General features: G+C 41.6%; 2 protein-coding genes, 1 non-coding gene and 1 pseudogene across 7 annotated transcripts in view; 2 read left to right on the top strand and 2 right to left on the bottom strand.

Annotated features, from left to right (window-relative positions):
• Positions 1-15: 15 nt before the first annotated feature.
• Positions 16-10,650, top strand: LOC129501750 (serine/threonine-protein phosphatase 2B catalytic subunit gamma isoform-like; annotated as a pseudogene).
• Positions 10,532-16,610, bottom strand: LOC129501799 (uncharacterized protein C4orf36-like). Of its 3 annotated transcripts, XM_055313060.1 has the most exons (6): positions 16,502-16,610; positions 16,255-16,303; positions 15,679-15,813; positions 11,379-11,533; positions 10,750-10,938; positions 10,532-10,644 (listed from the first exon to the last, which is right to left on the bottom strand). In XM_055313060.1, exons 3-5 carry the CDS (start codon positions 15,741-15,743, stop codon positions 10,805-10,807), a joined length of 354 nt encoding a protein of 117 aa, XP_055169035.1. In that variant the 5' UTR covers positions 15,744-15,813; positions 16,255-16,303; positions 16,502-16,610; the 3' UTR covers positions 10,532-10,644; positions 10,750-10,804. The 3 variants fall into 3 exon arrangements, with proteins under 3 accessions (XP_055169035.1, XP_055169033.1, XP_055169034.1); XM_055313058.1 differs by lacking the exon at positions 16,255-16,303 and having other exon boundaries at positions 15,679-15,869; positions 16,502-16,586; XM_055313059.1 differs by lacking the exon at positions 16,255-16,303 and having other exon boundaries at positions 16,502-16,586.
• Positions 15,124-15,231, bottom strand: LOC129501905 (U6 spliceosomal RNA). Its single transcript, XR_008662846.1, has one exon. It is a non-coding gene; the product is annotated as a U6 spliceosomal RNA (small nuclear RNA).
• Positions 16,611-17,815: 1,205 nt separating the features above from the next.
• Positions 17,816-26,322, top strand: part of AFF1 (ALF transcription elongation factor 1) — a 234,061-nt gene continuing 225,554 nt past the window's right edge. For 2 of the 3 annotated variants that reach the window (XM_055313044.1, XM_055313043.1), the window contains exons 1-2: positions 17,816-17,979; positions 23,502-23,773. The gene's annotated coding sequence lies outside the window, so the exon portion shown is untranslated. Of the gene's footprint in view, positions 17,980-23,501; positions 23,774-24,752; positions 24,818-26,322 lie in introns of all 3 variants that reach the window. The other variant, XM_055313041.1, reaches the window with a different exon arrangement.

The raw sequence follows: 26,322 nt of genomic DNA, 5'->3' as shown, positions 1-26,322 counted from the left end.
GAAGCCGACAAGACCATGTCGGGGAGGAACCTCCACCTCTCCACCACCAAACATGTCATCAAAGCTGTTCCCTTTCCTCTAACCCAACAGCTTACTTTGAAAGAAGTATTTGAGAATAGGAAATTGATGTTTTGAAAAACCATTTGGTGAAGGAAGGGCAACTGGAAAATAGCCTTAAAGATAATGAATGATGGGACTGCCATCCTGAGACAAGAGAAGACCATGATAGAATTAAAGGCTCCAATCACAGTGTCTGGTGACATTCATGGACAACTCTTTGACCTGATGAAGTTGTTTGAAGTTGGAGGATCACCTAGTAACACACACTACCTCTTTCTGGGTGACCATGTGGGCAGAAGCTATTTCAGTATAGAGTGTGTGCTGTTTTTATGGAGTTTAAAGATTAATCATGCCAAAACGATATCTCTGCTTTGAGGAAATCATGAAATCAAGAAGGCATCTTACAGACTATTTCACCTTCAAACTGGAATATCAAATTAAATATTCTAAAGAGGTGTATGATGCATGTATGGAGACATTTGACTGTCTTCCTCTTGCCGCCCTCTTAAACTAGCAGTTTCTGTGTGTACATGGAGGGATGTCACCTGAAATTACTAGTTTAGATGACATTAAGAAATTAGACAGGTTTAAAGAATCTCCAGGCTTTGGGCCAGTGTGTGACCTGCTTTGGTCCGATCCTTCAGAGGATTATGGCAATGAAAAGGCTTTGGAGCACTATACCCACAACACTGTCCAAGGGTGCTCTCATTTTTACAGTTACCCTGCAGCTCGTGAATTTTTGCTGAATAATACTTTGTTATCAATAATCAGAGCCTGTGAAGCCCAGGATGCTGGGTATTGAATGTACAGGAAGAGCCAAATGACAGGCTTTCCATCACTCATTACAATTTTCTCTGCCTCCAATTACCTAGATGTCTATAATAATAAAGGTAAAGAAGTCCAACGAAAAAAATTAACAATAATAAACCAAGAAAGAGGGTAGTCAGACACAGAAGAAACAGGAGCACCTACATCAAAGAGTGTGAAGTGAATTCCCATAATGATAATGTAGAAGTCATAGAAGAGATACTTATGATTGTGAAAATAAACAGTGCAGGGTAAAGCAGGACAAGACTTCTCAGAAGACTTCTCAGGAAGACAAAATGATAGAAGCCATCTGATAGAATAAGACTGACAACTAGCAAAGAGCTTGGAGTTGATTTAGTAATAAATACATTGTAAATTAAGCAAATATTAACTCTAATTACTAAAATACTAAATATTGCACATACACACATGGCAGGAAAAATAATAGTAGTCTACTACATAGCTCAGCTGTGAAGTATTTACATATAATAATATTCACGGAATAATATCATAATAACATTAACATTTAATACTGACCTAACCAAAATTATAATCTATATTTACAGTTAGATATAAATGGTATGTAGGTGTGTTGAGGATGGAAGAAAGAAATGGGGGGAAAAAAGCTATCTTCTATACTGGGAAGTCAATACCTAAAAAGCAAAAATCCAAGAAGTAGCAAAATCAAAGTATTATTTAGAGACACAAAGGTAAATAAAACAAGTGAAAGAAAAAAATTAGTTGCCTCCATAGAAGTGGAAATGAGTGGTAAGGATCCACAGAGCTATTTGTTTGGGTTTTTTTAAGATTTTATTTACTTATTTATTTGAGAGAAAGCACGAGCCAGGGAGTAGCAGGCTCCCCATTGAGCAGGGAGCCCAGCTCAGGGCTCAATCCCAGGACCCTGAGACCATGACCTGAACTGAAGGCAGAGGCTTAGCTCACTGAGCCACACAGATGCCCCAGAGCTACTGTTTCTAAAAATAAAAAAACAAATTTTATTTTACTCTTTAAAATACATTCATAACTGCTAATATTTTTTAAGTTTTTATTTTTTAATTCCAGTTAGTTAACACAGTGTTAGATTAGTTTCAGGTGTACAATATAGTGATTCAACAGTTCCATACAACACCTGGTGCGCATCACAAGTGTACTCCTTAATCCTCATCACCTATTTAATCCATTCCCCCTCCCATTCTCCCTTCTGATAACCACAGTTTGTTCTAATTAAGAGTCTGTTTTCTTGATTTGTCTCTCCCTTTTTTCCTTTGCTCATTCGTTTGGTTTAAGTTCCACATATGAGTGAAATCATGGTATTTGTCTTTCTCTGACTTCTTTCACATAGCATTATACTCTCTCACTCATCCACGTCATTGTAAATGACAAGATTTCATTCTTACTTATGGCTGAATGAATGATATTCCAGATATATATATATATATATATAAAACACTTCTTTATCCATTCATCAATTGATGGATACTTGGGCTGCTTCCATACCTTGGCTAGTGTAAGTAATGCAGCTATAACCATAGGGGTACATATACAGAAATGATAATTTTTTAAAAGCGAAACAGTCTGAGTTCCATTGAAATTAAGAAGTTTTCTCAGTGGGACGCCTGGGTAGCTCAGCAGTTTAGCACCTGCCTTCGGTCCAGGGAGTGATCCTGGAGTCCTAGGATCGAGTCCCGTATTGGGCTTCCTGCACGGAGCCTGCTTCTCCCTCTGCCTTTGTCTCTGCCTCTCTCTCTCTCTGGTCTCTCCTGAATAAATAAGTAAGATCTTTAAAAAAAAAAAAAAAGAAGAAGAAGTTTTCTTAAGGATACCCAATGAGTCAGGGAAAGGGGGGAGGGGATTGGAACCCAGATCTATTAACTAAAACCTGAGTTTTCTTCCTACTACTGTCTTACATAAATCTGATTTTTATGAAATTAAACTTACTGGGGTGCATGGGTGGCTCTGTGGGTTAAGTATCTGCCTTCAACAGGGGTCATGATCCCACAGTCCTGGGGTCAAGCCACACATAGGGCTCCCTGCTCAGCAGGGGTCTGCTTCTCCCTCTCCTTCTGTGTTCACTCTCTCTCAAGTAAGCAAATAAAATCTTTTAAAAAAAATTAAAACTTACTAATAGCAACAATGTTAAATACATTGTACAGACGTGTGGACTTTAGATTGAAAAATATTTCTAGTTTTCAAAGAAAATATTGGAGGTATTATCTCCAGTCCAGATGAAGTAGGTGACCCTAAAAGGGAAAGTATGAGCTACTCACTGGGATGTGAACTACAAAAACAAACACATAATTAATCCCATTACTGTCCAAAACATATGTTGATACAGCTGGATATGATTAATTTTTTTAAATATTTTTTTTGTTTTATTTATTTATGATAGGCACACAGTGAGAGAGAGAGAGGCAGAGACACAGGCAGAGGGAGAAGCAGGCTCCATACACCGGGAGCCCGACGTGGGACTCGATCCCGGGTCTCCAGGATTGCGCCCCGGGCCAAAGGCAGGCGCCAAACCGCTGCGCCACCCAGGGATCCCTGATTAATTTTTTTTAAAGAAAACAGTGAATTGGTTTTGATTTCTAAAGAAATAGAAACACACTGAATTTTTGCTAAAGACTGGTCTTTGGTTGTATACTTATAAAATGGTATTTTCCATATTTTAAGCAGTTAGCAACTCAGCTGTCATACTAATAACATGGACCGAGGGGGAAAAAATAGTCAAATGAAAGAAAGAACAATTGGAGAGGACAGATGTGTAAAAAAGGTAGAGAGAAGTGGTACAACTGGGTAACAGATAATCCTGGACACTCAACCAAGAAACTTTGGGAGTGGCTCTGCTTGGCAGATAAGCATCTTATGTAAAGCAGTTTGAATTTTATAATGCAAATCTGAACTAGAAATGTGGAGGTTCCACCTCCTCAAAGTTATCCAACCAAGACTATATATAGACCCCCCCCCAACCATGTTCCTGACAGCTTTTTCCAGGCCTAAGGATCACTAAATGAAATGAGTCACTGACATAATAATTCCTAAGAGCAAATCACCTTCATGTGAGCCACCATATCACAGGTAGAAAAAAGTATCTGAAGATAATTCAGACAATAGCTTCTAAACATTCTGAAACAACAACCACCTAATACAACTTGCCAGTAAGAAGTAGAACTGTGAGGGCACCTGGGTGGCTCAGTCAGTTAAGTGTCCACCTTCAGCTCAGGCATAATCTCACAGTCCTGGGATCAAGCCCTACATCTAGCTCTCTGCTCAGCAGGAAGTCTGCTTCTCCCTCATTCTCCTCTGGGCACTCTCTCTCTCACTCTCTCTCTCCCTCTGTTTCAAATAAATAAAATAAAATCTTTAAAAAAAAAAAAAGTCAAACTGTAGGCCCACAGGGGTGGATTACGGCCCCTACGTACACTTTGATCAGTCCATCCCTTACAAATATTGGAAATATTCACATTTATGAAATTTGTATTTCTACAATTGTATTTCTACATACAATTTTGTTGTAGACATTTATTTTGTTGTTGTATTTATTTCTACAAATTTGTATTTCTAAATTGTATTTCTACAATTATAGATGAACTAATATGATGTCTAGAATTTACTTCAAAATAATCTGGTGGGAGGCACTTGGGTGGCTTAGTTGGTTGGGAATCTGACTTTGGCCTGGGTCACAGTCTCAGGGTCCTGGGATCAAGCCCCTCATTGGGCTCCATGCTTAGCAGGAAGTCTGCTTCTCCCTCTCTGCCCCTCTCCTATGTCTCTCTTTCTCTCCCTGCCCCTCAATCTAACTTATTAAAAATAGAATAAAATATGATAAAAAATAATCTGTTGGTTGGGACTTGAGAGGGTGGGGGTGGAAAGTGAGTAAGCATAAATGAAATAAAATTGGCCATGAGTTCAGAAGTGCTGTAGGGTGATGGAGCATGAAAATTCATTTTCTTGTTTGGGCTACTTTTGTTACATTTGAAAAACACAATAACCAGTTGTGTTCTTTTTCTTCTTTATCTCCATTTTCTCTTGCAAAATTGGAAGATTTACCCCAGGAAAATATTGACTTGGAAGATTTTTTTCTGATACCATTCTAGGATGGCATCAAGAGACCAGAGCTAATGAATAAAAGTGAAGAGAGGGATGCCTGGGTGGCTCAGCGGTTGAGTGTCTGCCTTGGGCTCAGGGCATGATCCCGGAGTCCCAGGATTAAGTCCTGCATCAGGTTCCTTGCATGGAGCCTGCTTCTCCCTCTGCCTGTGTCTCTGCCTCTCTGTGTGTGTCTCTCATGAATAAATAAATAAAATATTTTTTAAAAAATTTTTTTAAGTGAAGAGAGTCTAAGAGACTTTGGGGGGTACCATCAAGAAGATACACATATACACATTATGGAAGTCTTAGAAGAATAGAAAAAGGAGCAGAGAGCCTATTTGAAGAAACAATGGCCAAAACTTCCCAAATCTGAGGAAGAATATGGATATTCAACTTTAAGAAGTTCAACAAACTCCAACTAGAGATTCACACTGAGTCATTTTATAATCAAATTTTTATTTTTTTTATTTTTTCATTTTTTTTAATTTATTTATGATAGTCATACAGAGAGAGAGAGAGGCAGAGACACAGGCAGAGGGAGAAGCAGGCTCCATGCACCGGGAGCCCAACGTGGGACTCGATCCCGGGATCTCCAGGATCGCGCCCTGGGCCAAAGGCAGGCACTAAACCGCTGCACCACCCAGGGATACCTATAATCAAATTTTTAAAAATCACAAAAGAATCTTGAAAGCAGTGAGAGAAAAACAACTCAATGTGTATAAAGGTATTCCTAATAGGTGGCCAACAGACTTTTCAGCAGAAACCTTGCAGGCTGGAAGGGAGTAGAATAATATATTCAAAGTTCTGAAAGGAAAAAAACTGCCAACGAAGAATACCATATCTGGCAAAATTAAACTTCAAAAATTAAAGAGAAAGTAAGACATTTTCAGATAAACAAAAACTGAGGCAGTTCATCATCACTACATCTGCCCTATAAGAAATGCTAAAGGGGGGGGATCCCTGGGTGGCGCAGCGGTTTGGCGCCTGCCTTTGGCCCAGGGCGCGATCCTGGAGACCCGGGATCGAATCCCACGTCAGGCTCCCGGTGCATGGAGCCTGCTTCTCCCTCTGCTTGTGTCTCTGCCTCTCTCTCTCTCTCTCTCTCTCTCTCTCTCTCTCTCTCTATCATAAATGAATAAAAATTAAAAAAAAAATTTAAAAAAAAAAAAGAAATGCTAAAGGGAGTCCTTTAATTTAAAACAAAATGGCGGGATCCCTGGGTGGTGCAGCGGTTTGGCGCCTGCCTTTGGCCCAGGGCGCGATCCTGGAGACCCGGGATCGAATCCCACGTCAGGCTCCCGGTGCATGGAGCCTGCTTCTCCCTCTGCCTATGTTTCTGCCTCTCTTTCTCTCTCTCTGTGACTATCATAAATAAATAAAAATTAAAAAAAAATTTTTTTAAAAAAAATAAAAAATAAAACAAAATGGCAATAAATAAATAAATAAATAAATTAAAAAATGGCATTAAACTGTAACACAAAAGCATCTGAAAGTGTAGGTATCACCGGTGAAGGTAAATATATAAATACAGAATACTGTGATACTGTAATGGTGGAGTACTTTTAATTCTGGGATGGGATTTAAGAGACAAAATGTAAGAGATAACTGTAAGTTTACATTAACAGATATACAACAACAAAATATGTAACTTGTGACATTTATAACAATGTGAATGGAGTCAGAGATGTAAAGAAACAAAATTTTAGTGTGCAAATAAAATTTTTATCAGTTTAAAATAGATTTTTATAACTTTAAGACTTTTTTAAAGATTTATTTTTTTAGAGAGAGGGAGCAGGGGAGAGGCAGAGGGACAGAGAGAATCTCAAGCAGACTCCCCGCTGAGCACAGAACCCAAAGCAGGGCTCGATCCCATGACCCTGAGATCATGACCTGAGTTGAAATCAAGAGTCACTCACTTAACTGACTGAGCCACTGAGGCATCCCAACTTTACAATATTTTATGTAAAATTACATTTTAGTTCAGCCTTAGCTCTAATGTAAACTGTTTGAGCCCATATTCGATCAAATCATGGTTGACTCTACCATAAAAAGTAAGGATACAGTACATAAAAAATACTTCATATTATGGACTTTTGACCATAAGTAAATTTTCAATCAATAATCAATAAATTTACACTGAGTGCCTACATGAGTTAGGCATAAGTATAGGCACTAGAGTACTAACATAAGTAAGAAACCATTCCTGCTCTCATGTCATTTTAGGGGAGAGATATAAACATATTATTCAAATTTATTTTCTGATATAGTTTCATTTCAATTATTATGGCATTAAACAATAGTTTTAAACAGGCTCAGAAATATCTGCCTATAATGTAGTTAGAAGAATATTAAAGATGCAAGCAGGCATTTTTCTTTCTAGAGAATAAGGGGAAACTAAAGTTTTCTCAAATCCCAAATTTTCTCAAGAAATATTAATGTTTTATTCCAAGAGCACCTGGTTGGCTCAGCCAGTTAGTTAGGCCTCTGCCTTTAGCTCAGGTCATAATCCTGGGTTCCTGCGATCAGGCCCCGAGAGTCAGGCTCCCTGCTCAACAGGGAATCTGCTTCTCCCTCTGTCCCTCTCTGCACTCATGCCTGCACACTCTCTCTCAAATAAATAAATAAATTCTTTTTTTTTTGAAGGATTTTATTTATTTATTCATAAGAGACACAGAGAGAGAGAAGCAGAGATACAGGCAGAGGGAGAAGCAGGCTCCATGCAGGGAGCTCAACGTGGGACTCAATCCCAGGACTCCAGGAACACACCCTGGGCCAAAGGCAAGCACTAAATCTCTGAGCCACTCAGGCATCCCAATAAATTATTTTTAAAAGAGTTTTTAAAACAAAAAATAAAATGTTCTCTTCTGAAAATCTTTTAGCAAGCAGACATACATTTCATTCATTTTCACAACAGCTCTGAAGAAATAAAGAAGCATATAACTCATCCCCCCAGTTAACGTGACTAACTAGGGTGGTAAGGCTCTGAAGTGAGGAGTAAGATATTTAAGGTTCCCCCACGGTTCCTGAGAGCAGACCATAAAATGGTATCTATGTTTCTGGACTGCACAGGAAAGGTATTACAATATGGCTTTTTGCACACAAATTTTCCATGCTTCTTTTAAGAAAAAGACATGTGACAAACTGATTATCAGAAATTATTGTTTTTAAACAGAAGTGATCAGGAGATACCATAGGTACAATGGCCAGATTTTGAACTAAAAAATCAGGTCATATACGGTCTGGCACATATACATACATTCATATATTGACAAGAAAAAAACCCAATTCTTGAAAATTCAAGACTTTTGGTCTCCACAAAGATCAAGAGTCAAGTCAACAGAATACATCTTTGATCCTGAGATTATAGCAGTACAAGGGTAGTAATGCTCACAGTAATTACCAGAATAACTATTAGAGTAGTTTTCATTGTGGTCCAGTTTCCATTTAATCCTCAAGACAACTTTGGAATTAGGTACCAGTATCATCTCTGTTTTACATGTAAGAAAACTGAAGCTCAGAGACATAAAACAACTCTCCCAGGTCACATCCTATAAGCAGCCAAGCTGAGAGCTGAAGGAGGCCATCAGATGTAAAGTATGAATTCTTAACCACTAGGCCACGAGGTCTTTCAGAACAAGGCTAAGAAAACAGAATATGCTAAACACCCACTGATTCATCTAACAAACAGTAAATTGTACTTAAATAGAACTATCATATCCAAGTGCACTGTATTGGGTTCAAATTCTAAGAAAATTGGTGCATGCTAGTCTACCATTTTTCTGCTAACCAAATCCTCATTCTCTAGTCTCTCTGTAAAATAAGCAATTTCCTTAAAATGAAGTCTTGTCATTTTCATGTATGTATTATGTTCCACATGCTCCAAGGGCATTCCAGGGAAACTATGAAATTAGGTAAAAGGAAAAGATGATTTTTCTTTAGGGAAACAAAAGCAAAAAGTAAGTTCTAGTTGCTTTTTTTTTTTTTTTAAGATTTTATTTATTTATTCATGAGAGACACAGAAGAGCGGGAGAGAGCGAAAGGCAGAGACATAAGCAGAGGAAGAAGCAGGCTCCATGCAGGGAGCCCGATATGGGACTCGATCCCGGAACTCCAGGATCACGCCCTGAGACGAAGGCAGGCGCCCAACCACTGAGCCACCCAGGCATCCCTCTACTATTTACTTTAAAGTACTACATGGGCCTAGGTGGCCCAGTCAGTTATGCGTCCAACTCTTGATTTCAGCTCAGGTCTTGATCTCAGGGTCATGAGTTCAAGCACTGCATTGGGCTGGCTGGCTTATTTATTTATTTATTTATTTATTTATTTAGTACTGCATGAGAATAGTAAATGATGGTTCACTGAACATTGGAAACTGAGGAGTTGCTAAAATGAAATCTAAAATTTTTCTTAAACAAACAAAATTTTTAGTCTATCATATTTCAAAGAATTTTTCTTGGGGTGCCTGGCTGGCTCAGTTGGTGGAGCATGTGACTCCTTATCTCAGGGCTGTGAGTTCAAGCTCCCATGTTGGATGTAAAGATTACTTAAAAATGAAATCTTAAAAAAAAAAAAAATGGGGGTGGGGGGGCCTTAAGTGGCTCAGCAGTTGAGCATCTGTCTTCAGCTCAGGGTGTGATCCTGGAGTCCCGGGATCGAGTCCTGCATCAGGATCCTTGCATGGAGCCTGCTTCTCCCTCTGCCTGTGTCTCTGCCTGTGTCTCTCATGAATAAATAAATGAAATCTTAAAAAAAAAATCGGGGGGCAGCCCAGGTGGCTCAGCAGTTTAGTGCAGTCTTCAGTCCAGGGTGTGATCCTGGAGACCTGGGATCGAGTCCCACATCGGGCCTCCTGCGTGGAGCCTGCTTCTCCCTCTGCCTGTGTCTGTTCCCCTCTCTTTCTATGTGTGTGTGTGTGTCTCTCATGAATAAATAAATAAAATCTTTAAAAAATAAAATAAAAATAAAATTTTAAAAATTGGGGGGGGCACCCTCGTGGCTCAGTGATTGAGCATCTGCCTTTGGCTAAGGTGGTGATCCCCGGGGTCCTGGGATTGAGTACCCCCTGGAGAAGCTGCTTCTCCCTCTGCCTATGTCTCTGCCTCTCTATGTCTCTCATAAATAAATAAAATATTTCAATAAATAAATAATTTTTAAAATTAAAAAAAATTTTCTCTCTCCTTTTGGTGTCTCAAAATACAAATTCAAAATAGTATCTATGGGGCACCTAGGTGGCTCAGTTGGATAAGCATCTGCCTTCAGCTCAGGTCATGATCCCAGGCTCCTGGGACTGAGCCCTGCATTGGGCTCCCTGCTCAGTGGGGAACTCTGCTTCTCCCTCTCCCTCTGCCTGCCATTCCCCCTGAGCTCTCTTTGTCAAATAAACAAATAAAATCTTAAAAAACAAACAAAAAACCAATATAGTATCTCTGGGTTAGAATTTCCTCTTCCCTTTGTGCCATTTTATAAAAATCATAATGAATAATCACATAAATGACTCAATTCCTGCTACTTTTTAATCTACTTACAGTGTCATCATTTGCGATACAAAGGAAGAAATATGTGGCAGGGACCCAGAAGATCCGTCAGAGCTGTTTCATCAACCCACAGGAGCCGGTTCATCCACCAGTAGGCATTCATATGTCTGCACCAGAATATGCACAGCAAAAGGTTGGAGACCTTCGTTGCCTTTAGATATGAAAAGCACAGAGTACAGATCTGATTATGAGATGATGATCACTTAGGTCAAAAAGGTCTTCCCAAACCAACTTGTGAAAGTGAGAGGCTGGAGACCTTCACTGCCTTTGGATGTGGAAAGCACAGTGCAGATTCCTTTATGAGATGATGATCACTTAGGTGGAAGAGGTCTTCTCAAACCAGCTGGTCTTTCTCTTAGGGAAAACTGAATTTCCTCGGCTACATTTTCCTGACATTTCAAGTGATTCAAGCGCTTCATTTCATACTCCCTTTCAAGTTTGATGGCTGGAAAATAAAATACATGGAGCAATCCAACTAACATTTTTCACCAGGCATAATATTGTTAAAAACAAACATTTAACCACATGGCAAAACTCACATTCTTAAATACTAAATAAGAGGGGCTACACAGATGAAGGGTATGGATGCGAATGAACATATTTAAACATTTCTCTTGGGCAGCCTGGGTGGCTCAGCGTTTTAGCGCTGCCTTCAGCCCAGGGCCTAATCCTGGAGACCCGGAATCGAGTCCCACATCGGGCTCCCTGCATGGAGTCTGCTTCTCCCTCTGCCTGTGTCTGTGCCCCCCCTCCCCGTGTGTGTCTCTCATGAACAAATAAATAAAATATTTAAAAATAAATAAATAAATAAATTTTTCTCTGATAATAAGCAAAATAATACAGATAAAAATTGCTATTTCCTAAAACAGTTCATATAGAACTTACATTCTGCAGAAGGGAGGCGAACATTCTTAGTGGTTTTATTTTTTTTGAGGTGTACAGGACTACCAAATGTAATTTCTTCCAAGAAAGGCAACTTGATGTTGGCTAGGTTCGTGTACCAGGTCTTTGTAAGCAGTGCAAGTTCCCAAGGTTCCTGTCTGGGGCAAAAATTCACTAATTCATTCAATAAATATCACTAAGCATCTATTGTGGGATATACAGAAGACATCTTAATTCTCAGTTCCATTTTCCACTAGACTTTTTTTTTAAGATCTTATGTACTCATTCATGAGAGACACACAGAGAGAGAGAGGCAGAGACACAGGTAGAGGGAGAAGCAGGCTCCATGCAGGGAGCCCCATGTGGGACTCGATCCTGGGACTCCAGAATCATGGCCTGGGCCGAAGGCAGGCACTAAACCGTTAAGCCACCCATGGATCCCCGACATTTTGTTTATGAGAGGAATTCAGGATTTTCCAGAGTTGTAAATTTAGCCAGAGGAGAAGTCTTACATTAAACATACCAATGCATAATGTATATATACTAATGTAGAGATATAGTCAAAAATTATCATTAATCATAATGACAGGAACTTTTGATCAAAAACAGCCTCCCTATAGTCAATCCAATCTTTCCATGTCTTTTAAGAGGATACAGTTTAAGAACTGTATGCTCCAATTCTTTTATGGCTGATCACAAATATGGTCATATTAGGGAAGGAAAAGAGGGAATAATCATGCATTGAGTGGAGTGGCTGGCATACACTAAGGCTTTGAGTGTGTGATCTTATTTTAATGCACCATGTGGGTAGACAAGAAAACAGAGACTCAGAAGTGAATTAAGAAACTGAGCTGGTACTTAGCCTAGGGATTGTTATTTAAAAGCACTAGTACCAAAAGAATCCTCAGAAAACTGGAGAAGGGGATGAAATCCCAAACTATAATATTAAAAATAATCACCATGAACTTCAAACGAATTGTTTTATGTATTTTAATTTGGAAATTTAAAATACCAACTCCATGCTTCTCATCTCATATAGTCAATATGAACTCATATGCACTAGGAAAGGAGAAAGACCTGCTTTGGTACAAGTAGAGGAAATGAGGATATTCCATACACAGGTCTACTTGTTTTCCTCCTTGCTACTTTATCATGTAACTTTAAGGAGCTACTTGAAGTCTACAATTATTATAAATGATTTTGAACAAGGGCACAAAGGTGCATTTATAAGAATGTTCACTGAAGCGCTGTTTATAAAAATAATAATAATAATCTCACAAAATAGTCTTAATGTCTACCAAGAAGAGCCTGTTTTTTTTGTTTTTTAAATTTTTTTAAAGATTTTATTTATTTATTCAGGAGAGACACACAGAGAGAGGCAGAGACACAGGCAGAGGGAGAAGCAGGCTCCATGCAGGGAGCCCAATGTGGGACTTGATCCTGGGTCTCCAGGATCATGCCCTGGACTGAAGGCCGCGCCAAACCGCTGAGCCACCAGGGCTGCCCGAAGAGCCTGGTTAAACAAACTGTGGTACATACATATAATGAAAGAATGAGGTTTATCCTTATATGTGGATTTGGAAAGATGAGCAATAAAGCAGCTAATTTTAATCTAGCATTTACTATAGGCTGGGTACTGTTTTAATCAGCTGACACATATGAACACATTTAATTACCATAGATGCCCTATGAGGTAGGCAAGTGCTATTATTATGCTCATTTTATGGATTGGGAAACAAGAGTAGAAAAACTTGCTCAAGATCACAGGTGTGTTGGTCATGGATTTAGGATCTGAATCCAGAAAATCAGACTCTAGAATCTAAGGTCTTAATGATTACTATACAAGATATGGTGAGGGAGGGAGAAAAATTCAACATAATCACATGTAAAAACATATACATGTGTATGTATATGTGTATATGTGTGTATGTCTTGTATAGCAGACAGAAATTCTAGAAAAATATAAGACATTTTCCCTCTGAGTGGGATGGCAGGGGAGAGGTGGGAATGGGGAAATGAAAGCATTTTTATTTTCCTTTCAAATGCTTCTATTCTATTTTAATATTTTGTGTATTTTTTTTAAGATTTATTTATTTATTCATAAGAGACACACAGAGAGAGGCAGAGACACAGGCAGAGGGAGAAGCAGGCTCCATGCAGGGAGCCCGAAGTGGGACTCAATCCTGGATCCTGGGATCACGCCCTGAGCCAAAGGCAGAACCCCAACCAATGAGCCAACCAGGCATCCCTATTTTGTGTACACTTTTTATAATCTAAAAACACATAATGGAAAAATCAAGGTAAGGAGTTGTCTTAGCAAATGAATCCCAAACAGTGTCACTATCATTCTTTTTCTCTTAATTTAGCTGTTCTTATAAACATGGTATCAAACACTTTCTTATAAGAATGATGAGAAGGGGGGGGTGGTTCCCTGGGTGGCTCAGCGGTTCAGCACCTGCCTTTGGCCCAGGGTGTGATCCTGGAATCCGGGGACTGAGTCCCACATCAGGCTCCCTGCATGGAGCCTGCTTCTCCCTCTGCCTGTGTCTCTGCCTCTCTCTCTCTCTCTCTCTCTCTCTCTCTGTGGCTCTCATGAATAAATAAATAAAATCTTAAAAAAAAAAAAAAAGAATGATAGAGAAGGTGCTGGTTTTGCAGCAACTATTCATGGTATAAAATTCTACATAACCAGGTACCTGGGTGGCTCAGTTGGTTAAGCATCTATCTACCTTCAGCTCAGGTCATGGTCTCAGGGTCCTGGGATGGAACTCTACATAGTTTCCCTGCTTAGTGGGAAGTCTGCTTGTCCCGCTCTCTTTGCCCTTCATCCCTGTTCATGTGCTCTCTCTCAAATAAATAAAAATTTTTTTTTTTACATTCTACATAACCCAAACTGCAGAATCAGTGCTTCAAATTATTTTCCAGACACAGGACTATCTTTAATACAAAAATTACACTTATAATAATGTTGACTAACATGGTACTTGCCTATAGTTCAAGGTCTGAAGACATACTGAAATGGCAAAACTAAATAAAATGCATTGATGAGTTTGCTCTGGTTTTCCTAAAGCTCTGGTTTTAGAACCCCAAATGATGTCTCCTCTTACTTCTTAGAATATTGTTTATAAAGAGAAATTCAACTGACTCATAATGGCAAATATGTAATAGACCTTGGCAGAGAAGCTAAAAAACAAATCCAAAAATTAAAAACAAACAAAAAAACCAATGTAGCACTAGGACATTACAGAGAAAAATACCATGTGGCAGCCACCCACGTTCATTATGGGTTCACTGTATGTCAAGCAATGTGCAAGTATTTTACTTGATTTGTATTCCACATCATACACACAAGTATTGATATGTGCGTTTTACTGATGTGGAGGCTAAGATACAGATAAGTTAAATAATTTACTCAAGGTAGCATAGGAAGCAAGTGCAGGCCCTGGCTTAGAGCTCAGATCTTTTTTTTTTTCCCCCCAAAAAATGTAGATTTATTTTAAATCAGTTCAGTACATGATACAGATTAGCTTTGCAGTTTAAAAATATGGAATGGGGGATGCCTTGGTGGCTCAGCGGTTTAGCATCTATCTGCCTCTGGCTCAGGTAGTGATCCTGGAGTTCCCGGATGGAGTCCCACATCGGGCTCCCTGCGGGAAGCCCACGTTTCCCTCTGCCTGTGTCTCTGCCACTCTCTCTCTCTGTGTCTCTCATGAGTAAATACATACATCTTTTTTTTTTTTTAATAAACAAAAATATGGAATGGTTCACAAATCTGCATATCATCCTTGCCTAGGGCCCATGCTAATCTTCTCTGTTTTTATTCCAATTTTAATATATGGGCAGCTCAAGGAAGCACAAGCCCAGGTCTTCCTGATTGCAAAACACATGTTGTCCAGAGTGTACAGGAGGCAAAGCTGACTCTTTGTACAGCCAGTTAGGTGCTTGGTTAAGATAGACTTGACACAGGGACGCCTGGGTGGCGCAGCGGTTGAGCGTCTGCCTTCAGCCCGGGGTGTGATCCTGAAGACCCTGGATCTAATCCCACATCGGGCTCCCCGCATGGAGCCTGCTTCTCCCTCTGCCTGTGTCTCTGCCCCTCTCTATCTCTATGAATAAATAGATAAAATCTTTAAAAAAAAAAAAAAAGCATTTCCCTTAAAAAAATCACTATTCAGATAACTGAAAACACGTCACCTAGTCCATGTCCACTATCTCATGGAGGAACATAGGGTCTCCAGTACTTTTATTTTCCCAAGGACACTCCGCACCCCTAGTCAACGCTCACCGTGATGCAGACACTCACGTTTCGGGACAAGTGCCCCGGAGCAGGGCTTTCACTGCGTTCCTTCTTGGCAAGCCATAAGCCATGGCAAATGGGCACAGTCTAACTTCTCAGCATAGGCGCCTGGCGTAATGACCGGCCACACTGTTGCTCTACCTGAAACGTTTGCGACTCACAGAATCAAGGGCGTCCACTTCACTGTCTTGGAATAACTAGTAATAAAAAAGATTCGGGAAGAGCATTTCCGAACGTCGGAAGTCCCTAACAAACAGTGTATGTTCTCACTTATTTGGGGAATATGAATAATAGTGAAGGGGAATATAAGGGAAGGGAGAAGAAATGTGTGGGAGATATCAGAAAGGGGCACAGAACATAAAGACTTCTAACTCTGGGAAACGAAGTAGGGGTGATGGAAGGGGAGGAGGGCGGGGGGTGGGGGTGAATGGGTGACGGGCACGGAGGGGGACACTTGACGGGATGAGCACTGGGTGTTATTCTGTATGTTGGTAAATTGAACACCAATAAAAATTAATTTATAAAAAAAACAAAAAAAACAAAAAAAAACAAATGTTCCTGGAAGCTGAACTCCTCGCGTACCACTGTGCTCGCTCGTATTTTCCATCAACTCCTTTTATCATCTCCGGCCCTGTGCGGGGAAAACGCCGGTCGACAGCGGGCTCCGCGCGGCCGCAGCCGCCCCACCCAGGCCGGCGACTCCCGCACCGTCGAGCCACCCTGGCTGCGCGCGGCCGGGAACTGCCCGGCCCCCGCCCGAGCCTGGAAAGAATGCAAACCCTCCCAGGTTTTCCCCGATTCAAAAAAAAAAAAAAAAATCTGAGCTCACCAGGAAGCGCCCACTCCCGCCGCCCCTCCCACGCACGCTTCGGCGGGGCGAGCCTCCCGGCGCCCGGGTCCGCAGGTCCTCGGCAGGTGCGCGCTCGGGGCAGCGGGTGGAGCCTCGGCCGCCTGCAGAGCCCGGGCGGAGGGGCGGAGGGATGGAGGGATGGGGGGGGCGCGGAGGGACGGGGGGGGGCGCGGAGGGACGGAGTGGGGGAGGGGCGGAGGGGGCGGGGGGACTGAGTGGGGGAGGGACGGAGGGGGGGAGGGGCGGAGGGGGCGGGGGCGCGGGAGGGACGGAGGGGCGGAGGGAGTGGAGGGCACGGAGGGGGGAGGGGCGGAGGGGGCGGGGGGACGGAGTGGGGGAGGGGCGGAGGGGGCGGGGGCGGGAGGACGGAGTGGGGGAGGGGCGGAGGGGGCGGGGGCGCGGGAGGGACGGAGGGGCGGAGGGAGTGGAGGGCACGGAGGGGGTGGAGGGGCGGAGGGGGCGGGGGGACGGAGTGCGGGAGGGGCGGAGGGGGCGGGGGGACGCGCGGCCCCGCCCGGTCCGCCGGGGCCCCGGGGGCGGGCCCTCGGGGTGGGGGAGGGGAGGGGAGGAGGGCCGCCGGCGCTGATTACCGGTGCTCGCTGGTGTGGGAGGGTCTCGCTCCCCCCGTGCCCCGGGGGCGGAGCGCGCCCCGACTCGGCGCCCCTGTGCGCGCGCACCCGCGGGCCCGCCCCGCCGGCACCCGGCTCCTGCCTGCTCGCGCCCGAGCTGCGGGCGGCGCCCAGGGCCCGGGAGCCTCGCGGCGTCAGGCCGAGGCCTCAATAAAGGGCTTTGTGGGGCCAGCCCTGCCCGCCTGGGGCCGCGGGGGCCTCCGGGTTCACAGCCGAGATCCGCACACACTTGACGGGACAAAACTTAGGAGCAAAAGAGCTGTAAGCTAGGCCGTGCCCTGAAAACGGCACTTTGAGTGTGAGGGAGCTGTCTGCGTCGGAGCGACCTGGGACTCGGGTGCGGGCCGATGGGCGCATCACCTAAGGGCGCGTTCGCGTTCGCGTTCGCGTTCCCGGTGAGCGGCGAGCGCTGCGGCTGGCGACGCCCGAGGGGAGGAGCGGGACGTGCCCTCCCCCCGGCGGGGCCCTACCTGCGGTACGTCCGGTGGTCGTCGCGCTCGTCGTGCTCGGGACAAGACAGATTAGAAAAGGTGGCCTGGCCTGATGGGCCCGTTTCTCGAGTGATTCAGGATGAACCTATATTTTAATACATCAGAGGGTCACCCCTTAGACGTCGAATGAAAATTGACCTGCTGGTCCATCTCGCATGAGGTTCCTGGAGTCAGAACTGGTTTAGAAGCCTAGTTCCGCCACTTGATGACTTTAAGGTTTTGCCTATGTAAATTCTCCAATCCTGAATTTCTCCATCTATAAAACAAGTATGATACTCTGGATCTTGCAGGGTCACTGTGGGGATTAGAGATGGTGTCTGTAAATTCTGCCGACATGGTAAGTGACTATCTTTGAGCCTAGTAACTTTATGAGATAGACAAGGGATACTTGTTATTCTAACTATGAAGAGGAGGAATGATAGTTCGTTCCTCCTCAATGAATTAAGAGACATTAAAGGACTCCCCAAGGAGACACAGCTCATGATTTTCAGGGCCAACTTTTGAAGCTAAACAGGATACCCTTTCCACCCTGGCAAGACACCTCAGGTACTAACTAGCTCCTGTCTAATTAGGATAGGCTGGTAGGCTTGACCACCCATGAGGGTGCTTTTTGCTTCCCCAAAATTAGAAGGTGAGGACTCCACCCTTTAACATTTCTCTTCTAGTACTGATGGAAGAGGAGCCTCAAGGAGTGAGAGGCTCAAGGTGTTAGTTTTTACACAATGTTGAATCCATTAATGGACTGTAAAATCAATGGAGGAGATCTTGAACTGATTTTTTTTTCAAATAAATTAACATACAATGGGTGGAGGGTAGGGAGTTAGAGTACATCATGCAGATACGTCAAAGTATTGTTTTGTGAAACATATTTTTGCTGTCCACATGGACTCTCTCTCATGCCTGTGTGTGTGTATGCAGTTTCTATATAAAATACAGTTCTCACAATGGGCCTAAAAAATTTGAAAGCCACTAAGATCATTTCATTTTAGAGATGAAAAAACAGAGACCTGAGCACCTGGGTGTCTCAGTGGTTGAGCGTCTGCCTTCAGCTCAGGTTGTGATCTGGGGTCCTGGGATCGAGTCCCACATCAGGCTCCCTGCATGGAGCCTGCTTCTCCCTCTGCCTGTGTCTCTGCCTCTCTCCATGTCTCTCATGAATAAATAAAGTATCTTAAAAAATAAGAAAGGAGAAACAGAGACCAAGTTGTTAATTAAAATCACACCCAGATGGGACAGAGATAAGGCCACTTCAGAGTTGGGGCACATAGAGCTGTGACTTTTTTCTTTTTATAGAGGAAGAAATCAAGATCCAGGGAGAGGATATGTGTCCACGGCCCCACTGAGAGAGATTAGAGACAACCTGTGATTTCTCCATGTTTGAACCTCATTTCCTGTATATATATGTATGATTCCTGAGAATTTTGTTTAGTTATTTCCTATGTGACTCATTCTGAACAAATATGGTAGACGTTACAGAGACCAGGTCACAAAAGGTATTGTGGCTTCCTTCTTTTGGTCTCTCTTGGATCACTAACCCTAGAAGAGATCAGATGCCATGTTAGGGCACACTCAAGTCACCTTATGGTTAAATTCACATGCAAAGGAATAGAAGCCTCTAGCTAACAGCTGGTGAAGTGCTGAGGCCTCTTGCTACCACCCATGTGAATGAGCCAACTTAGAAGCAGATCCTCCAAGGCTCCATAAAGTCTTCAGAGAAGTGCAGCCCCAGCTAATGTCTTCACAGAAACTTCACGGGAGACCCTGAATCAGAACCACCTCGCTAAGCCACTCCAGGATTCCTGGTCCTCAGAAAATATGGCAACAAATCTTATCATTTTAAGCCACCAACCTTTAGGGTATTTGGGGGAGGGGGGTTGGGGTTTTTTTTTTTTTTTTTTTTTTTTATTCATGGGGGAGACAGAGAGAGAGGCAGAGACACAAGCAGAGGGAGAAGGAGGCTCCATGCAGGGAGCCCGACCTGGGACTTCATCCCGGGACCCCAGGATCACGCCCTGGGCCGAAGACAGGCGCTTAACCGCTGAGCCACCCAGGGATCCCTAGAGTATTTGTTATAGAGCAACAGATAACTAATATACCACTAAGTGTCTTATGGTAGAAGGGATATTTTACACAGAGGAAAATAGCCATATGTTTATAATTGAGATTAATAATTTGATCAAAATGAACAGTAAAACACATTATAGATTCTTTCTGGGCAGCTGAAATCTCATCTAGGATCAGTTAAGAACTTTTGAAAACTGTCAACACAGAAAATAAATGGTGAGTACCAGTCTCCCACATGTCTTTAAGAACAAAAATAACCTCAGGGCAGCACCCGTGGCTCAGAGTTTAGCGCTGCCTTCCGCTCAGGGCCTGATCCTGGAGACCAGGGATGGAGTCCGACATCCGGCTCCCTGCAGAAAGCCTGCTTCTCCCGCTTGCCTGTGTCTCTGCCTCTCTCTCTCTCTCCGTCTGTCATGAATAAATGGATAAAATCTTTTTTAAAAAGAACAAAAATAACCTTAAATCCTATAGAAGGTGGAAGGATATCCAGTAAAGATCTGGTTCTCTGGTCACCTGGATAGCTCAGCGGTTTAGCACCTGCCTTTGGCTCAGGGCGTGATCCTGGAGTCCCAGGATCCAGTCCCACATGCTTCTCCCTCTGCCTGTGTCTCTGCCTCTGTGTGTGTGTGTGTGTGTCTCTCATGAATAAATAAATAAAATCTTTTTTAAAAAGTCTAGTTCTCACCCCACCCTCATAAAACTATTTTAGTATTTTCTTTTGAATTATCATATCATTTCTGAACATTTCTCTGTCTCCCACCCACCCCCTATCTCTCTCCTTTCCTCCTCCTCTCTTTCTTTTCTCTATGATATCTCTCTCCTTCTGCTTTACTGGTGCCTTACACACATCCAATCGGGTAAACCTTCACGGATTACTCCAGAAAGTTGGCAGGTTTCTTTTAAATTGGTTAAGAGAGCATTGCTGCCACCTACTGTTAGAACTCAGGTACAAACAGGAATGCAAAGAGACACGATAACTACCATAACACAACCAAAAAGCAACATTAATGTGATGTTTACACTTTGGGCACTGTTCAAGGGACTTCATACACATTGCCTCATTAATTGTCACAACTATACATACTGTTATAAATTTAGTGGTGTGATTTTAGGGATATTAGAGAAGTAAAAAAAACTGAGCCACCTCAAGCATGAATAACTTTTCCAAGGTCACAGAACTTGACCCAAGACTATGTAATTCGGATATTTTTCTCTGTACCATACTATACATTCTCCCAGGATTGTAATTAAGGCAAGGTTTTAAGGTATATACTTGTAAATCTTTTTTCAACTGCCCTTTTAAAATATTCTGTTAATTTCTCACCACACATATATTAACAGAAAATATTGTTGGGCACCTACCTTGTTTCAGCAATCATTTTTCCCCCATCATCTGAACCTCTCAGTTTAGTGATGAAGAGGATTATAGTTTTCCTAGGACAGTTAAGGAAGAAAATGGTGTATAAGGGGCGCCTGGGTGGCTCAGTGGTTGATCTGCCTTTGGCTCAGGTCATGATCTGAGATAGAGTCCCACATCGGGCTCCCTGCAGGGAGCCTGCTTCTCCCTCTGCCTGTGTCTCTGCCTCTCTCTCTGCGTCTCTCATAAATAAATAAATAAAATCTTAAACGAAAAAATAAAAGGACAAAAAGCCTACCCATATAAAAAAAATAGATGAGGGCTTTGGCATGTTACAGTGTCACCCTGTAAAGTACTAAATTACTTTATAGTAAGTTACTTGAAGAATAACTAGGAAAAAAATAAATAGGAAAGTAGGAGCAATTAGAAAATTAAGATGAGATCTCCAGTTATTCATTAAATACTTGTTAAAATGAGTCATATTTTATTGACTTTTCAAATAAATAATAAATCATATCAATTGAGCTTTTATCCTTTCCACATGAAGAGGTAGTGTACTGTTATATAAGAGTTCTAACTAGGAATAAAAAAAACTGGGCTAAAGACACTTTATAAATATGAAAAATTTCTAACACTTTGTGTCATTTATGAAATCCCAAAATATTTTTATGATTCCATGAACCTGTCTAAATCCTCCACTTAATTACAGTACTACATTTTTAATAAGTTAACAAATGACTTTTAATAACTTTTCCTATTTTGTATTTTGACATATTTATGTAAAGAATTCATTAAAGTTCAGGGTACCTGGCTAGTTACGTAGGTAGGGCATGCAACTCTTGATCTTAGGGTCATAAGTTCAAACTCCATGTTGGGCATAGAGATTACTTAAAAATAAGTAAATAGAAAAAAACTCATTAAAGTTCATATAATATATAAAGTTTATTTGTCCTTTCTTTTTTTGAAGATTTATCTCCCAGGCTTACAATATCCATATAGTCTTTTTAATTTTATTCATCTCAATGGTTTATAGCTCATCATAAGATTTAATTCAATTAGATTCAAGCCAATTTAACACACATCTGTTGAGCACTTTCTGTATGCAAAGCTTTGTGATTGGTGCCCATAGTCTAAAATTTGTCCCTCTTCTTCCTCTCCCCCATATGTAAGAAAAGCTCTCTTAGAGTTTTTTGCAGCTAGGTGCAAAAGAATGAAACTGGACCACTTTTTTACACCATATACAAAAATAAATCTAAAATGGATCAAAGACTTAAATGTCTTGTCTTCAGGTCAAAGACCTGAAACCATAAAATTCCTAGAAGAAAAGATAGGAGGTAAGCTCTGTGACATCACATTTAGCAATATTTTTTTTATCTGTTTCCTAAGGCAAAGATAACAAAATCAAATCTCTCACCTTCTGCCTCTCCCCCCAACTTCTCTAAAATAAATAAATAAATCTTTTTTTTTTTAAATGGACAGAGACCCTGAATAGACATTTTTCCATAGAAGACATCCAGATGGCCAACAAGCACAAAGATACTAAATATCACTAACTATCAGGGAAATACAAATAAAAACCTCGAGATATCACCTCAGAATGGCCAGAATGGCTAGTATCAAAAAGACAAGGAAAAAAAAAAGATAAAAAGTGTTGGCAAGGAAATGGAGAGAAGGTGGGCAGCCTGGGTGGCTCAGCGGTTTAGCGCCACCTTCAACCCAGGGCGTGATCCTGGAGACCTGGGATCGAGTCCCTCATTGGGCTCCCTGCATGGAGCCTGCTTTTCCCTCTGCCTGTGTCTCTACCTCTCTCTCTCTCTTCTGTGTCTCTTGTGAATAAATGGATAAAATCTTTAAAAAGAAAAGAAATAGAAGGAAACTCTTTAGTGGGAACATAAATTGGTATAGCCACTATGGAAAATATTGTAGAGATACCTCAAAAAATTAAAAATAGAAATACTATATGATCCAGCATTCCCACTTCTGAATATTTAAAAAGAAACTTTACTAAAAAAAAAAAAAAACTTTACTGTGCTATTTGTTATAAATCTCTCCCCTACATTCTTAGAAAACTTTAAGTAAAGATCTATAAATGCTTGCTTTTTTTTTTTTTAAAGGTTTTTTATTTATTTATTTACGATAGTCACAGAGAGAGAGAGAGAGGCAGAGACACAGGCAGAGGGAGAAGCAGGCTCCATGCACCGGGAGCCCGATGAGGGATTCGATCCCGGGCCTCCAGGATCGCGCCCTGGGCCAAAGGCAGGCACCAAACCGCTGCGCCACCCAGGGATCCCAGTAAAGATCTATATATTTGTAAATAATAGTAATAATCCAACTTTCTTTAATTATATGTCCTCAGGCTCATGAACCACTTATCAATGTCATCCCCAGTGATTTTGTCTATCTTTATTAGATAATTTCCCAGTTTTTCTTATCACTAGGAGTGGCAGTGGACAAAGCTTTGGCCAATGAGACATACAGGGAAGTTTACCCGAAGCCTCTGCGAAAGATTTTGCTTCCTGCTAAGGAGAGAAACATGCTTAAGAATTCAGTAGCACTGCCCCTGACTTTTCTTCCTATCTCATAAGTCTGTTGAAGAGTCGTGTGAGGCTACTGTCTTGTGACAACGAGAAGATAAGTGTAATCTTGGGAAGACATCAAGTGGGAGTGGCTGAGCATAAGGAAAGAAGAACCTAGAGCCATGGAGGCATGGGTGAGTGCTGGTATCAAACCTAGAGTGCCTTGTGCCATTCTCCTTTTTCAGTGAGAACATTAATGTTCTTTTTTGTTTAAGCCACTTAAGCTATAATTAGTATGGTTTTCTTAATTTCTGGTAAAATCATTCCTAAGTGATACTTTAGATGAATATTTGCTTGAACATGGTGCCCTCAAACCGAACAACAAAACGTGTGTGGACCTGAGACATTCTACCTGAGTTCAAAATCCCCTTCCACCCAGCTAAGAACCAGCCAGCCAGAGAGTTACCCTAATACTTTAGTTTTTTATCTGCAAGATGAAGATAATTCTACTTTCACTATAGGATTGTCATGGCCATTAGTTGCCTTACCCATATTATACAATAAATATAAATTTACATTATTTTGAGAGTTAAAAACCAAAAAATTAATATTCTAAATAGCCAAAAACCACAGAACCCTCACAAAATGTGAAGTCTACCAACTACAAATTCCTGGCCTATAGATAATGTGCCACTGTATATTACACTGCACATAAATACATCTTGGACAGATGTGAAAGAATTTGGTTTTTAACTCTTCAATGAAGAAAATTTCAAATATATACACAAGCAGAGAGTCACATGCCAAATCTTCACACATGCATCATCCAATGTCAGCAGTTTATCCAACAGATTTCCAGTCTTGTTTAATCTTGTCACATTCCCTATAAATACTGAATATTTTTTTGAAGTCACTTACAAGGCACTTTAATACCACAAAAAAAAAAAACGGAATATGTGCATATCTCCAGAACTAGCAACTTTTTCTGAAGTTTTCCCATATTTGTTTTGAATATAAGACCTCAGACTCAAGTCTTAATAATGGCAGTTGAGAAAGTATGGATTTGGGAGCTGTCTCTAGCCTGGGTTAGAATTCCAGTGCCAGCACTTCCTAGCTATGTGATCAGGAGCAAGTTACTTACTTTACTCTGAGGCTCAGTTTTTTCACCTACAGAGGACCAGAATAGGAGTCGGACGCACTCTCCAGGCTCTCTTTGAGAAATAAATATCAAAACAATGGTGAGTAATGGCTATAATTTACTAAACAAGCCAGCCATTGCCCTAAGCACTTTTCCTGTAGTATTTTCAGTCCATGGCACTTGGCCCTTGTCTGTGCTCGGCAGATGTTCCCTTTCAGTCCTTGGAGCAAGTTTCACTACAGCAAAGACTACCAAGTAGAAGCTCCGGTTATGAGAGGCTAGTGAGAAAAAGTAGTGTCTTACCAGACAGAGTCCACCACAACATGGGGAGTGGTGGGGCTGAAGAAAGTCTTCTCAAATTTACAAACCAGTCTAGTTGTCTAGAGCCAGGAGGGTGAGAGGTGGAATAAGAAGGAAGGAATGAGGATAAAAGGAAGTAGGAAGTCAGGAATAAAGGAGAGCATGCCATGTCTTTTGTCCCTCTCCAATGCTCTCACACACCAGCTTTCCTGACTTCACACAGCACCCTAGCAGTAATCACTCTGCACTCACTTTTGAGACTCAGTAGCTGGTCCACACTCAGGCCTGGTGAGAGGGGAGGCCAAGATTCAAACCCATATCAGTCTCAGGATGCTTATTTCACTCCACATGTCCACATCATGCCCTTTTCAAATGATCTGAATGACAGTTTTTTTGTTTGTTTTTTTTACAGAAGTGGCATCGGGTACAGCATGTTAGACATGGCTTTGGTAATGGGGAATGTCGGGATGGGATGGGGTGAGGAAGCAGACAGGTGACCTGAGATTGGCTCCAGAAAGACCATGATCCCATGATTCAGGAAGATAGTTTCCAACACCCCCAAAGCTTCTGTGCCCCATCACTGTTTGATGGGCCTGCTTATGTTTTATCTGCAAATCAGGGCTACCTCAGATGGTGTAAAGGCTGCCTGACCTTGGGAATCCAGACATTTTCCAGGTAACGCTTAGAATAGCAATAAGCTGGAAATGGATTCTAAGAGTTAGGAAGGAATGATTCTAAAATCAATATTTATTAGCAAAGAAAGCTTTTCTTTTTTCTATTTCTCTCTCCAGATAACTTTGTGTCTAAACCGGACTTTATTTATTTTTTTATAATAAATTTATTTTTTATTGGTGTTCAATTTACCAACATACAGAATAACACCCAGTGCTCATCCCATCAGGTGCCCCCCTCAGTGCCCGTCACCCATTCACCCCCACCCCCCGCCTGGGCTTTAAATATAAAATAGGAGATCTACCAATTCTTCTCAAAGGGGGGAGGTCTGAAAATTTGTAAGAATAAAGTGGGAGATGAATTTAAAATGCATATTCCCAGGTACTGCCACCAAAATTGTATTCAGAGGAATCATCAGCTTTTAAAAAAATAAATAAATGCCCAGGCAATTCTCTTTCAGGTGTTTTTGGACATTTCCCCCAAATTAGCCTAGAGACCATTGCATCAGATGAGCACCTGCAGTCTTGTTAAAAATAGAAATTCTGTAGATAACCTGAATTTTAATCAGCAGGGACAGAGTTGGTGGGGGGAGTATGAGGAAGGAAGCCTAGGATTCTGCTTTTTATTTTTTTC

The sequence above is a fragment of the Nyctereutes procyonoides genome, unplaced genomic scaffold (assembly GCF_905146905.1).
Source record: "Nyctereutes procyonoides isolate TBG_1078 unplaced genomic scaffold, NYPRO_anot_genome, whole genome shotgun sequence".
In the NCBI taxonomy this organism is placed as follows: domain Eukaryota; kingdom Metazoa; phylum Chordata; class Mammalia; order Carnivora; family Canidae; genus Nyctereutes; species Nyctereutes procyonoides.
The sequence above is the reverse complement of the archived record's forward strand: the minus strand, read 5'-3'. Positions and strand labels throughout refer to the sequence as shown.